Genomic DNA, 16,022 nt, shown 5'->3' with positions numbered 1-16,022 from the left:
TTTTTTACCTTCTGGCTGCTGGCCAGCTGCCCGGCTAGTCCTAGTCCAGTCAACTGTCTGTGACATTATGCGGCGCAGCCACCACGGCACAGTGGGAGTAGAGAGTCTTAAGCATGCGCAGAGGACGAAGAATGTGCCCGGCCGGGAGGTGCGCGCATGCGCGACAGAACTAACTAACCTGACGCGCTGGATAATAATATTTCTTCTGCGCATGCCCTTCCGCACACGCACCCATTGTGGGTGCGTGCGCGGCGCGCGCATGCGCTTAGGAAACATTATTATCCATTGCGTCAGGTATAGCTCTATTGCGCGTGCACGCACATCCCGGCGGCCGGCTGTTCTTTCTCTGCGCATGCGCAAGTACACGATGGTGGGAACCATCGATGGCTGCCGATAGAATGGTTTATAGCCATTGATGGTTCCTGCATAACCTACCATCGATGGGAACCATAGATGGAATAGGCTTCGATGGCCATCCCTACCCTGTATCAGTGCGGTAGAGACTAGTTCACATGCAGTATTGGTTACAGGATGTGATGTACAGTCAGGGCAGAAGTTGTTAGATGCCCTCACAACGTTTTTTAATTTATCTGTAATTCATGTAGGTGTCGGTCATTTTGTTTTATTTTTGCAGCATTGTACCCTCGCGGGCTCGCTACGCCATACCTCCCAACTTTTTAAGTTCTGCAGGCGGGACGATGCTCCTGCGCGCCGGAGGCGCGTGACCTAATTTGGGGGCGTGGCCTATACTCGCGGCTCTTCCGCGAGGCCACGCCACCATTTTGCCGCTATGGGGGCATGACCCAGAGGCTCTGTGAGTCCCCTGGCTGCGGGAATAGACGCTGTGCGCATGCGCACAGCGTTTATTCCCCGCTGCTTAGCAGCTGACAGGGGGGACTCCCAACAGCCCCCCTCACCGCGGGACACTGCCGCCCACGGGTGGGACATCGGGACAGGCCCTGACAATCGGGACTGTCCCGATAAAATCGGGACTGTTGGGAGGTATGCTACGCTCGCACGCTTCGGGCACGGTGGCTCTCCACAGATTTATATTCCCCTCCAGGTATACGTGGACCCAGTGCATGGTGGGAAAATTACCAAAACTGCATGTTATCTAGACACTACCGTATCAGTGCACCCTCTGTTCCCCTATCAGTGCAGCCTCCTCTCTACCCCCCCCCCCCCCTGTATCAGTGCAGCCTCCTCTCTATCCCCCCTGTATCAGTGCAGCCTCCTCTCTGTTCCCCCTGTATCAGTGCAGCCTCCTCTCTGTTCGCCAGTGTCAGTACACCCTCTGTTCCTGCTATATCAGTGCACCCTCCTCTCTGTTCCCCCTGTATGATATCAATGCAGCCTCCTCTCTGTTCCCCTGGATATCAGTGTACCCTCCTCTCTGTCCCCCCAGTATGGTATCAGTGCACCCTCCTCCCTGTTCCCCCTGTATCAGTGCACCCTCCTCCCTGTTCCCCTTGTATCAGTGCACCCTCCTCTGTTTCCCCTGTATCTGGGCACCCTCCGCCCTGTTCCCCCTGTATCAGGACACCCTCCTCCCAATTCCCCCTGTATCAGTGCACCCTCCTCCCTGTTCCCCCTGTATCAGTGCACCCTCCTCTGTTTCCCCTGTATCTGGCTGGGCACCCTCCGCCCTGTTCCCCCTGTATCAGTGCACCCTCCTCCCTGTTCCCCCTGTATCAGTGCACCCTCCTCCCTGTTCCCCCTGTATCAGTGCACCCTCCTCCCTATTCCCCCTGTATCAGTGCACCCTCCTCCCTGTTCCCCCTGTATCAGTGCACCCTCCTCTGTTTCCCCTGTATCTGGCTGGGCACCCTCCGCCCTGTTCCCCCTGTATCAGTGCACCCTCCTCCCTGTTCCCCCTGTATCTGTGCACCCTCGTCTCTGTTACCCCATATGTCAGTGCAGCTGCATTGCGTGTCCCCAAGTGACTGCATTTCTTACACTCGCTATATGGGTGCAGCCTCCTCCGTGTTCCTCCTGTATCTGCGCACCCTCCTCCCTGTATCAGTACACCCGCCTCCATGTTCCCCCTGTATCAGTGCACCCTCCTCCCTGTTCCCCCTGTATCAGTGCACCCTCCTCTCTGTTCCCCTTGTATCTGTGCACCCTCCTCTCTGTTCCCCATATGTCAGTGCAGCCGCATTGTGTGTCCCCAAGTGACTGCGTTTCTTACACCCCCTATATGGGTGCAGCCTCCTCCCTGTACCCCCTGTATCAGTGCACCCGCCTCCATGTTCCCCCTGTATCAGTGCACCCTCCTCCCTGTTCCCCCTATATCTCTGTGCACCCTCCTCCCTGTTCCCCTTGTATCAGTGAACCCTCCTCTCTGTTTCCCCTGTATCAGTGCACCCTCCTCCCTATTCCCCTGTATCAGTGCACCCTCCTCTCTGTTCCCCCTGTATCAGTGCACCCTCCTCTGTTTCCCCTGTATCTGGGCACCCTCCGCCCTGTTCCCCCTGTATCAGTGCACCCTCCTCCCTGTTCCCCCTGTATCAGTGCACCCTCCTCCCTGTTCCCCCTATATCTCTGTGCACCCTCCTCTCTGTTTCCCATATGTCAGTGCAGCCGCATTGTGTGTCCCCACGTGACTGTGTTTCTTACACCCCCTATATGGGTGCTGCCTCCTCCCTGTCCGTGGCTATAGGATGACCTGGATGTGACTGGGCCTTTCCTCCGCTCTCTGTGTTATGCGTATGAGGCTGTGTAAGGTCAGCACATTCTGTGGCTATATTAGGCTGCGGCCTGGGCACTCAGCCAGTACCCAGCAGCAGTCTCAGGCAAAGTTCACAGAACACATGAAAGCTGCTTATTTATTAACTATTTATTTGTGCCTTTTCCCCACTTTTATGGTATTTTTCATTAAAAGGATGATTTTCTTTTATTGTTCACATACAACCCCCCCCCCCAAAAAAAAAAAAAAAACACCAGGAATAATAACCACAGAATTCCCCAATTCCCCAAAATATAAACACTGAGAATCTGATCCCCTACTTATATACCTCCCAGAGACACCCCTGTAATTATATTCAGTGATCCTCATATCTAATCTATGGGCCACAGCGCATCTTGCGGTCTTGCCCAGAGAAGCGTTACTAGATGTTTTCCTATATATCGTCCAGACTGGTCGACCTGCAGTCCGCAGCGCGCTCATTTCCCATCATCCTTATTCTCCTCCAGCACCTGGAAACCTGCGGATATAGGAGTGTGGGACAAGCCGCTGGCCGATAGCAACATACTCAGACAGCGCTGCGGCCTCCAACAGGCTGCCCTGGGTATTGTTTCTTATTGGAGGTAGGAGGTATATTCAGCCTCATTAGAGGAAAGGAAACCGCCAGAGTTTACCATTAAACTGTTCTGGAATTTCAGGATTATCCTACGTAGGACAGGAAGTCATTCTGTTCTGTCACCTAGACTAACAACCGCTAACTTTCCGTACAGATTCCTCCTGGACCAGGGACTGAGCTGTCATGTCTAGCTGCGGCCCAACAGGCGTCTTCTCAGCTCCCGGCGCAGGAGGTCTCTCTCCTTGCGGATCCCTTGCAGGACGCTCTGGTTCTCCTGGGCCCGCCGTACCAGGTAGGGCAGGACAGAATCCACCGATCCGTACGGAATAGATTTATACACCAAGTATCCCGCCTGACCTGGAGGACCAGGAAGACAAACACTCAGCACAAAGCCTCGTCAGGAAAAGAATATACTCATACAGGTTGAACAATGATGGTCCGGAACCTCCTTTAATACGCACATATCGGTTGCCAGGGTGAGGTCAGGATTCTGGTGGGTGTTGGGTGTTCAATGTAGAAGGGGCTGAAGGGCTAAGAAGGGGAGCAGGGGGGTATGGAGGGGCAGTGGGAGGGTGTCAGGCTGTGGGGGCTTGGTCGCCCTGGAAATGGGAGGCGCGCTGGAGAGGGGTGGGGGAAGGAAAATCATGCAGATGATACCACCGATAATACTGCAAAATCGATAATCTGGCTCATTGCTGGATCCGACAGTGCTGGAAAATCGGTGTTCAATCTGTATAAAGGGTTAGTCACATAGAAGAAACATTTTTGGATTACAAAATGTTTTTGCTCGATTAGAATCGTCTTGAATTCTATTAAAGTGAGAAAGCCGTTGCTTATACGCTGGCAGGAATAGCAGGAACGGAGGCCTGCGCTGTTATCGGGTCACTCTGGTGCGCAGCATTTCTGCTCTACAGCTACCTGACCCTGACTCTACCATTGTTATATGTGCACACACGGCCTGATTCTGAGTCACACACATTTCCGAATGCAGATATATCGAGTATGAAGGAGGCTGCACTCATGGCCGGAGGTCAGGGCGAAACGCGCTTGTGCAGATGTATTGAGTATGAAGGCGGCTGCACTCATGGCCGGAGGTCAGGGCGAAACGCGCTTGTGCAGATGTATTGAGTATGAAGGCAGCTGCACTTATGGGCAGAGGTCAGGGAGAATCGCGCTTGTGCAGATGTATCGAGTATGAAGGCGGCTGCACTCATGGACAGAGGTCAGGGCAAAACGCGCATTGAGTATGAAGGAGGCTGCACTCATGGACAGAGGTCAGGGCGAAACGCTTGTGCAGATGTATCGAGTATGAAGGCGGCTGCACTCATGGCCGGAGGTCAGAGCGAAACGCGCTTGTGCAGATGTATTGAGTATGAAGGTGGCTGCACTCATGGCCGGAGGTCAGGGAGAATCGCGCTTGTGCAGATGTATCGAGTATGAAGGTGGCTGCACTCATGGACAAAGGTCTGGGCGAAACGCGCATTGAGTATGACGGTGGCTGCACTCATGGCCGGAGGTCAGGGAGAATCGCGCTTGTGCAGATGTATCGAGTATGAAGGCAGCTGCACTCATGGCCAGAGGTCAGGGCGAAATGCGCTTGTGCAGATGTGGCTGACTATTGGTTGGTGTAAGCATGGGCCTTCCAGCTGAGGACGGTGGACATAATTACGACCCCATTACCTCCGCCCCGCAATCAGGCCAATATGATTGGATGCTTTCTGCGCTTGTAGAGAAGCAACTCCCATAGGTCACGGTGATACGTACCCAATGTGAGAGAGACATGGTCGCACATTCCCAGTAGCTGTCCGAAACACAACGCTCCACTGCTCCTGTCTATGCCGAGATCCGTCATCCTGCAAAGGGGGAACGGGCTGGAGAATCAACTGGTTTCAGAGCAGTAAAAGTAAGAGCTTTGGCACTGTCCATATATATACTGTGCAGGCAGCCATTGTATAAGGTGGTCAACAGTGCTGGGACCTCGGGGTACTTTGGGCCTAATTCGGGTTGGCTCACAAATGCAAAATCTCTGTGGGTGGGGTGTGTTCAAACTGCTGTTCTAAATTGCAGTGTAAGAATAAAGCAGTCAGTATTTACTCTGCACAGAAACAAAATAACTCATCCAAATCTAACTCTCTCTGCACGTTACATCTGCCCCACCTGAAGTGCAGCATGGTTTTGTCCATTAAAGGATGAGTTTGCTTTTCCAAACCTACCTGAATCATCCCCTTTTGTGTCACCCCTGTCTGTCTAACCCTCCCCTTTTAGAATGTAAGCTCTCACGAGCAGGGCCCTCTCTCCTCATGTGCCTTTCTTAGAATATATAAACCACTGCCACCCTGATGATTGCTTCAGTGTCCTGTCCCCAGATGCAACTATCCATATTAACCATGTACTTGTCCTAAACTGTCTTGTAATGTAATTTGTTATGTGTTTTTGATTATAACTATGCTCTGTAAAGCGCTGCGGAATCTGTGTGCGCTATATAAGAAACTGTTAATAAATAAATAAATAAATGGTTTTGTCCATTAAAGGATGAGTTTGCTTTTCCAAACCTACCTGAATCATCCCCTTTTGTGTGATCTCCCCGTGTTCATGTGCCTTTCCTCCCACAGTATAATTACATACTGGTAAGATTAGATTGTAAGCTCAGATGGCGCGGGAACTGATGTGCCTCAATATACCAGATTGCATTACTCTATGCTTTTCCATTTATCTCCAGGTGGTGGCGCTATTGCTGGCAGTGGATATTTTTATATTGTTTCTGACAGTATAATAATGGATGTGACTATGTGGCAGATATTACAGGCACCAGTATAAAGATACAGCCGTCATTGATGAGAGTAAAATACACAAATAAACCCAATTATTAAATACAAATGGGACCAATGCCCTCAGCACCCACCTGCGAACAGCGTGAAGGACAGACCCCTCGTTGTGGCTGGCAATTATAAGGTTATAGCGCTGTCCTCCCTGTCCAATCAAATCCACCATCTTATCCAGGGAACGCTGGTAGCTGGGGAAGTCAGAACAGCTCAAGTTATGGCATCGCCACACATGTGGGACACGGGAAATCGTGCTGTAACCCATAGCAACCAGATAATATAACTGCTTCCTGCTCATGTTGGATTATAACATGGTTTCCTGTGCACCATTTCCCATAACTGCCGGATTATATCACACATAGGGGGAGATGTATCAAATCTTGGAGAGAGATAAAGTGGAGAAGGTGCAACCAATCATTTATCTAGGATGGCCTTCAAAATGGCAGAAGTGACAATTGCCACGGGCAACCATTTATATATCTCCAAGACTTGGTACAACTTCCCTGTAGTCACGTTTAGACTCTTATTGTGGGCCCGTCACCTTCTGTTGGTGGCCTCCCAGTCAGGCTGTATGGGGTCAGTGTACCCCTTCTCTTTCGCCAGCTTCCGCTCCTTGTCCATGTATGCCCCACGTACCAGCTTCACTCCAAAACAAAGGTTCAAGCTCTCCGCGGTGCCCAAGTCCTGGGACAGGTTCTGGAAGGAGTCCTAGACAGGGAGAGGTAATAACGTGACAGCTGCCTCTCCGCTCTCCGGAGCCTGTTTATTAAGATTTGCGCAAATGTTCAGTAAATGTGCTTACCGACAATAAATAAAAAAAAGGAACCAATCAGATACTTACCGTAGTTGTATTTTCTAACACACACACACTATGAGAGGCAGATTCTGACTGGCCGGGATGGATAACATCAGGTATCTGTGGAGGCGAAGCTCATCATACTGTACCTTTAAGTAACACTGGTAGGTGTTCCAGATCCAGGGCTGGTCATGGTTGCACTCCGCCATCATCGCCATAGTAACCAGGCTGAGGGCGGGGTTCATGCACGTATATTCTGCGTCCACTAGGACACGCACGCCTTTCGCCTTTGCATGCTGGAAGAGAAGTCAGTGGAAGCCGTCAGTCAAGTCTATGTATATTATGCAGATATTACTTTTGCCATACAATATTCATTTTAAACCGTATAGACTGCAAGCTTTTTGGGACATAGGCCTCACTTAGGGCCAGATTCTCTAAGCTTCAAAAGTGATAAAATGGAGAGTGATAAACAGCCAGCCAATCAGCTCCTACCTGCCATGTCACAGACTGTGTTTGAAAAATGTCAGACAGGAGCTGATTGGCTGGCTGATTATCACTCTCTATTTTATCACTTTTGAAGCTTAGAGAATCTGGCCCCTTATGTTTGCGCTTACGTATTGGACTATTGTGTTCCACCATATAACTCTTGACAGAGTCTCACACAGTAAAGAGAAGATGGACCCTGCTCATTTTCAGCAGAGATCTTGGTAGCCATCTTGGGATAGGGCATGGAGCCTCCGTGGTGGAAAGGAAGAGGAGTTTGCACAGTGGTGCTCTCCCCTTTCAAAAGATATAACATCATCACTGCAATATAGAAAACATCTCCTGGAATAAAAATGTCCTACTGTATATTAATTATAGACCCTTCGGGTGAGATTTAATAGGATGAGAGATTCAGAAAGTGAGAGATTTGGGAATAAATCTCCAGTTTTTTTAAAGCGGCAATCATTTACACTGCAAAATTAAACTGGTTTTGCAGTGTAAATGATTGCTGTTTTAAAAAAACCTGGAGAATTCTTACCAAATCTCTCACTTTCTGAATCTCTCATCCTATTAAATCTCACCCATAGTTCTTACCTTCCCCACACGGCTAAGCCTCCGAACGGAGTTCTGTAGATGCTGGTTCTGGTGCTCCGACAGAAAGGAAAAGGCTGAATCCTGTCAGGAGCACAAGAGGTAAATACTATGGAGAATGACGTTATAGGAGTACATTAGAGGCACAATGGTTACCAGCAACAGACACTGCCCTTACCTTCCCCTCCATGATGGACACTATTGCCCGGGGACTGAGCTCTGCTCTCTGGGACACATCGGACAGGCACACTGACAGCTCCTTCTGATAACACCAATGGGAGATGAATGACATCATTATTGCAGTGACTTTTTATAGCAGAGAGTTAATGTCATGGAGGGTGTGATGTCAGCCAGTGGGCGTGGCTTCCTTAACTTATGAAACTGATGTCAGCTGGTGGGTGTGGCTTCCTTAACTTATGGAACTGATGTCAGCTGGTGGGTGTGGCTTTCTTAACTTATGGAGATGATATCAGCTGGTGGGTGTGGCTTTCTTAATTTATGGAACTGATGTCAGCTGGTGGGTGTGGCTTTCTTAACTTATCGAACTGATGTCAGCTGGTGGGTGTGGCTTTCCTAACTTATGGAGCCGATATCAGCTGGTAGGTGAGGCTTTCTTAACTTATGGAACTGATGTCAGCTGGTGGGTGTGGCTTCCTTAACTTATCCAACTGATGTCAGCTGGTGGGTGTGGCTGTAATTTTAGTATCTTCTTTCATTGGTTACTATTAATATTTATATTAGTTAGTTATATGGTAACAATCATATTACACTGGGCTCTTTCTCAGTAACAAAGTCACTACAGGTAACAGTGACTTTACACATGTATAGGGGAAACATGGAACCTTATGTACAGCTGGCGCTGTTGTCACTGGGGTTAACTCATTATTGAAAAGTTACTTCTTTTTGATGACTTGGTAGTCAGCTGGTGTAGTAAGTATGGTCCTGTCCATTACACTGACCGACACATACATCTATATAATAAAACCAACTGCTGATAAAATTGATGTAATCTCATTTGCATGCAATTCCAATTGTGGAGCGCTCCACTTATATTGGTCAAGGAGAATGTCTGTGTCTGTTGTGGTCTCTCTTTGTGGCTGCCCATCCCAGTCTGTCTCACTCACACAGAGGTCCGCACTCATAAGGGCCGTGATTTTCAGTTGCATCATGGGCCGGTCACCCCCCGCGGCTGAGAGGTCCACACAGCTCAGCATAATTTCTTCATTCTGCTCATACCAGCGCTCCCTGGTGGACAATGGAGGTAGAAATCAGACTCATCCAACAATAACTGTACACACGGAAGGAACAGGTGTGGGCTGTAACACAGATACACCTGATATTAAGCTGTCCGCATTGTAATTGATGGGCTGCAGTACCTGTTGTGGCGTGCAGGTGGCAGTGTTGCTATTGCCGTCTATGGAGAGCCTGTGCTTAGGATATCTAAGGTCAACACAGGACATGTGAAATAGACACAACAAAAAACATAATGTAGAATTAGATGGGACACAACCTCCTGGCTATTGTTGGTTCATACAAGTTCAACCAGGAATGAATCAGGAAAAGATTATACAGAGAACATCGCCCCCTAGTGGCCAAATGTGTCTGAAAAATTGCATTTATGCTAGCAGTGACCATGGGAGATGGGGGGACACACGCACGCGGTCTTACTATCCAGCTCACCCGCTTTTGCTCTCCCCCAGGTCCTCCTCGATGGGCACTGCCAACATGGGCCTGATGCCCAGCTTCCCCAGCCTGTCCACGCAGGACTGTATCTCGGGCAGGCTCTCGCCAGCCACGAACTGCCCGTATACCGATCCTCTCATAGTCCGTTCAAAGACCCAGTGGCCCAGGAACCTGCGAGCCACAGAGAGCAGCTGGGGAAGGGGAGACATAAGGGTTACACATCACGCCGTACACCTTTGAGCAGAAACTCATGTATAATAGGTGCGGGGAATTAGCTACATAGCTTCCATAGGGGAGACATAAGGGTCACACATCACGCCGTACACCTTTGAGCAGAAACTCATGTATAATAGGTGCGGGGAATTAGCTACATAGCTTCCATAGGGGAGACATAAGGGTCACACATCACGCCGTACACCTTTGAGCAGAAACTCATGTATAATAGGTGCGGGGAATTAGCTACATAGCTTCCATAGGGGAGACATAAGGGTCACACATCACGCCGTACACCTTTGAGCAGAAACTCATGTATAATAGGTGCGGGGAATTAGCTACATAGCTTCCATAGGGGAGACATAAGGGTTACACATCATACCGTACACCTCTGTGCAGAAACTCATGTATAATAGGTGCGGGGAATTAGCTACATAGCCTCCATAGGGGAGACATAAGGGTTACACATCACACCGTACACCTCTGTGCAGAAACGCATGTATAACAGGTGCGGGGAATTAGCTACATAGCTTCCATAGGGGAGACATAAGGGTCACACATCACACCGTACACCTCTGTGCAGAAACGCATGTATAATAGGTGCGGGGAATTAGCTAGATCACTTCCATAGGGGAGACATAAGGGTCACACATCACGCCGTACACCTCTGTGCAGAAACGCATGTATAACAGGTGCGGGGAATTAGCTACATAGCTTCCATAGAGGAGACATAAGGGTTACACATCACACCGTACACCTCTGTGCAGAAACGCATGTATAACAGGTGCAGGGAATTAGCTACATAGCTTCCATAGGGGAGACATAAGGGTTACACATCACGCCGTACACCTCTGTGCAGAAACGCATGTATAATAGGTGCGGGGAATTAGCTACATAGCTTCCATAGGGGAGACATAAGGGTTACACATCACACCGTACACCTCTGAGCAGAAACGCATGTATAATAGGTGCGGGGAATTAGCTACATAGCTTCCATAGGGGAGACATAAGGGTTACACATCACGCCGTACACCTCTGTGCAGAAACGCATGTATAATAGGTGCGGGGAATTAGCTAGATCGCTTCCATAGGGGAGACATAAGGGTTACACATCACGCCGTACACCTCTGTGCAGAAACGCATGTATAACAGGTGCGGGGAATTAGCTACATAGCTTCCATAGGGGAGACATAAGGGTTACATATCACACCGTACACCTCTGTGCAGAAACGCATGTATAATAGGTGCGGGGAATTAGCTAGATAGCTTCCATAGTGGAGACATAAGGGTCACACATCACACCGTACACCTCTGTGCAGAAACGCATGTATAACAGGTGCGGGGAATTAGCTACATAGCTTCCATAGGGGAGACATAAGGGTCACACATCACGCCGCACACCTCTGTGCAGAAACGCATGTATAATAGGTGCAGGGAATTAGCTACATAGCTTCCATAGGGGAGACATAAGGGTTACACATCACGCCGCACACCTCTGTGCAGAAACGCATGTATAATAGGTGCGGGGAATTAGCTAGATAGCTTCCATAGGGGAGACATAAGGGTTACACATCACACCGTACACCTCTGTGCAGAAACGCATGTATAACAGGTGCGGGGAATTAGCTACATAGCTTCCATAGGGGAGACATAAGGGTTACACATCACACCGTACACCTCTGTGCAGAAACACATGTATAATAGGTGCGGGGAATTAGCTAGATCGCTTCCATAGTGGAGACATAAGGGTCACACATCACGCCGTACACCTCTGTGCAGAAACTCATGTATAACAGGTGCGGGGAATTAGCTGCATAGCTTCCATAGGGGAGACATAAGGGTTACACATCACGCCGTACACCTCTGTACAGAAACACATGTATAACAGGTGCGGGGAATTAGCTAGATCGCTTCCATAGGGGAGACATAAGGGTTACACATCACACCGTACACCTCTGTGCAGAAACTCATGTATAATAGGTGCGGGGAATTAGCTAGATAGCTTCCATAGGGGAGAAATAAGGGTCACACATCACACCGTACACCTCTGTGCAGAAACGCATGTATAACAGGTGCGGGGAATTAGCTACATAGCTTCCATAGGGGAGACATAAGGGTTACACATCACGCCGTACACCTCTGTGCAGAAACGCATGTATAATAGGTGCGGGGAATTAGCTACATAGCTTCCATAGGGGAGACATAAGGGTTACACATCACACCGTACACCTCTGTGCAGAAACGCATGTATAATAGGTGCGGGGAATTAGCTACATAGCTTCCATAGGGGAGACATAAGGGTTACACATCACGCCGTACACCTCTGTGCAGAAACGCATGTATAATAGGTGCGGGGAATTAGCTACATAGCTTCCATAGGGGAGACATAAGGGTTACACATCACACCGTACACCTCTGTGCAGAAACTCATGTATAACAGGTGCGGGGAATTAGCTACATAGCTTCCATAGGGGAGAAATAAGGGTCACACATCACACCGTACACCTCTGTGCAGAAACGCATGTATAACAGGTGCGGGGAATTAGCTACATAGCTTCCATAGGGGAGACATAAGGGTTACACATCACACCGTACACCTCTGTGCAGAAACTCATGTATAATAGGTGCGGGGAATTAGCTAGATAGCTTCCATAGGGGAGAAATAAGGGTCACACATCACACCGTACACCTCTGTGCAGAAACGCATGTATAACAGGTGCGGGGAATTAGCTACATAGCTTCCATAGGGGAGACATAAGGGTTACACATCACGCCGTACACCTCTGTGCAGAAACGCATGTATAATAGGTGCGGGGAATTAGCTACATAGCTTCCATAGGGGAGACATAAGGGTTACACATCACACCGTACACCTCTGTGCAGAAACTCATGTATAACAGGTGCGGGGAATTAGCTACATAGCTTCCATAGGGGAGACATAAGGGTTACACATCACGCCGCACACCTCTGTGCAGAAACGCATGTATAACAGGTGCGGGGAATTAGCTACATAGCTTCCATAGGGGAGACATAAGGGTTAGACATCACACCGTACATCTCTGTGCAGAAACACATGTATAATAGGTGCGGGGAATTAGCTAGATCGCTTCCATAGGGGAGACATAATTGTTACACATCACGCAGTACACCTCTGTGCAGAAACGCATGTATAACAGGTGCGGGGAATTAGCTACATAGCTTCCATAGGGGAGACATAAGGGTTACACATCACACCGTACACCTCTGTGCAGAAACGCATGTATAATAGGTGCGGGGAATTAGCTACATAGCTTCCATAGGGGAGACATAAGGGTTACACATCACACCGTACACCTCTGTGCAGAAACTCATGTATAACAGGTGCGGGGAATTAGCTACATAGCTTCCATAGGGGAGACATAAGGGTTACACATCACATTGTATGCTTTTAGCAGCATTTGATGCAGATTTAATCCCGATGAGCCTTCACGTTTAGTTGAAAAGAATAGTAGAAATTGAATCGAATGCCACATCTAACCATGTGTACGCACTATTAGAGTCAAATTTGGATCTACCTACCACGTCCAGGTGACCTCATCAGGTAGGTCCTTAGATTGTGCGCCTGTATTTTCTTTTTTGCCTGCGCTGTAAACCAGAACAATCTACCTGAAGGTACAGCCCCTTACTCACCTTCTCAGAATGCTTCACCAGAGTCGGCACAGAGCACATCCGAAATATCAGGAGGCCTCGAACCACTTCCCACCTGCTCTTCAGTCTAAAGACTCTTCCATCAGAGAAGTTGAGGGCTTCCTCCTGAGATGGAACTTGCTGAGATGATAATGCTCTACAAGACAGAGCCAGGGTCCAGGATGTTGGAGATGGAGAAGACCCTACACGAGCCCACCGGCTAAGACACAACATGTTCACCGCTGGTCTCCTCTAGCTCTTATGGGGACAAAGTCCCAGACAGCAAGCAGGACGCGGCGGGCAGCCAGCGACCAAGGACAGCAGAGCACCCAGGACAGGAGGGCGAGGGAAGAGGCCAGCTGATGACTGTGTACATACATGTGTGACCTGCTCACTGAGTGACAGATTAACCTAGAGCAGCCAAATGAGAACGTACGAGAGCAAGCCTGGGAGAAATGGTAAAGAAATCAATAGTCTGCAACCTGTATACACCAGATGTGCGCTTACAAGTTCTTACCAGGTGCCCGGAGGCAAAATAGAAGGAGGTTCCCCCCAAGTAGCTCCAGATTACACATGCGGACGTCCCATGTGCTGGCGATAAGGAATCTTTATTTTCAGGTGCCGAATGAAAATGAGCCTTGAGGGATATTTTTGTTTTAAATAAAGGTTGAAGAGAGAGAAAATTGTGATAAAGTACCACCCAATCAGCTTTACCAGATGTTTTTGAATAAATGACAGGAACAGATTGATTGGTACATTATCTCTTACAATTTTCACTCTCTCTCCAAGCGTTGATAACCACCCTAAAAGTTGTATTCTAATAATTGGTGCATTTCCTTAGAACAGGGGTGTCAAACTCAAATTCATCGGGGGCCACATCAGCAGTTTGGTCACCCTCAAAGGGCCGGTTGTAATCGTAGGTCCCCCTGTATAATTATAATGCCATGACACCACAGGCTGCTCCCCCTGTATTATATAAAATGAATGCCATGACACCACAGGCTGCTCCCCCTGTATAATAATAATAATGCCATGACACCACAGACTGCTCCCCCTGTATAATATAATAAAAGTAATGCCATGACACATAAATGATTATACAGGAGGAGCAGCCTATGGTGTCATGGCATTATTATTATTATACACGGGGACACCTCAGGAAACAGCAGATGCATGGGCGGGCGGCGTCATCGTCAGGACGTCCCCACCCAGTGTCTGTCACTGCCAGGCATCAGAGGGAACTGGCGGCCGGGCCCTCCTCCACGTAGCCGTGGAGGCCGGCGGCCATGTTTCTGTAGCCGCATACATATGTGCCTACAGGAACATGGCCGCCAACAGTGGAGGAACAGGTAAGGTGGCTGCGGACGTGGCCCGCAGCACTCGTTTTAGACACACTGCCCCTGCGTGCTATCTCCTCGCGCGGGCCACATGACTAGGTCTGGCGGGCCGGATTTCGCCCGCGGGCCTTGTGTTTGACACCCGTGCCTTAGAACAACAGCTTCTCTCCTTTCTTTAAGGCACAACAGCAGAGACTTCATTCCAAGACTCTTTAGCTCAAGCGGGCTGCATAGGGGGTTTGTGAGTCAGCAGCGACTGTAGCAAATCTCTAAGAAATGAGTGGAGATCTGTTCTTGGACAGCAGCCCCCTTCTCGTGCCCCTTTGACAGCTGGAGCCTGACAGACACTGCCTCCAATGTCTCTGGGAGTTAGCCACGATTGAGAGAGCAGAAGCTGGATGCTTGCTAGTTATCTTCTGAAGGAGGTTCTTCTGCTCTCCATAAATTGCAAAGCCCCTAAGGACAGAGCACAAGGATTGGAGGAACACAGAGTGCGTGTGTGTGTGTGTGTGCACACGGTCTGAACAAGCAATGGAACTGTGCAATATATGTACACATATGATCATGGCACATCCCAGAGATGGATATTATCAAAGTATAAAAATTCCTCCATTATATCTAGGGAATACTGTTACCTTGGGGATGTTCCAAAGCTACACGGGGGGCCAGATCTGACTGCAATGCCGTCCGCCCTGAGACTCTTTGGTACAATTGCTAATTTCTATCTTTGTGGTTGTACTAGTGCATTTTACATTTGATTTAATTTTTTTTTTGGCGGGGTGGGGGGACCAATCAGTAATTGTCCATTTATACGCGAGACAATGGGAATTGTAGAAAAGACCACCATCACGGCAAAATCTCCGACCTGATCGCATCTCGCATACTATTACATCAGTGGTGATTATTAATATCTGCAAGCTGGTTGCTGCCCTCACTAAACATGGCGTAATATGAATTCATCCTCCTGAATATTCCAACCCCCCCACTGCATAATAAAGACATCCGGGCTTATATCGATCTCCTACTCTGAATCAATGTTTCTGAACTGTGGCATCTCCTACAGACTCGAGCTTCCCAAAGGTGCAGCCACCGGAGAACACTCAGAGTGGAGGTACTGACCGGCCTCTAAGTT

General features: G+C 49.0%; 1 protein-coding gene across 1 annotated transcript; it reads right to left on the bottom strand.

Annotated features, from left to right (window-relative positions):
* Positions 1 to 2,909: 2,909 nt before the first annotated feature.
* PRODH2 (proline dehydrogenase 2) lies at positions 2,910 to 14,157 on the bottom strand. Its single transcript, XM_083152510.1, has 10 exons — positions 13,557 to 14,157; positions 9,672 to 9,865; positions 9,116 to 9,236; positions 8,170 to 8,253; positions 7,995 to 8,075; positions 7,067 to 7,213; positions 6,663 to 6,829; positions 6,202 to 6,312; positions 5,064 to 5,152; positions 2,910 to 3,656 (listed from the first exon to the last, which is right to left on the bottom strand). Exons 1-10 carry the CDS (start codon positions 13,785 to 13,787, stop codon positions 3,487 to 3,489), a joined length of 1,395 nt encoding a protein of 464 aa, XP_083008636.1. The 5' UTR covers positions 13,788 to 14,157; the 3' UTR covers positions 2,910 to 3,486.
* Positions 14,158 to 16,022: the final 1,865 nt, after the last annotated feature.

The sequence above is a fragment of the Crinia signifera genome, chromosome 7 (genome assembly GCF_055691185.1).
Source record: "Crinia signifera chromosome 7, ASM5569118v1, whole genome shotgun sequence".
Classification (NCBI taxonomy): Eukaryota; Metazoa; Chordata; class Amphibia; order Anura; family Myobatrachidae; genus Crinia; species Crinia signifera.
Note: the sequence above shows the minus strand (reverse complement) of the source record. Positions and strands in the feature narration are given on the sequence as shown.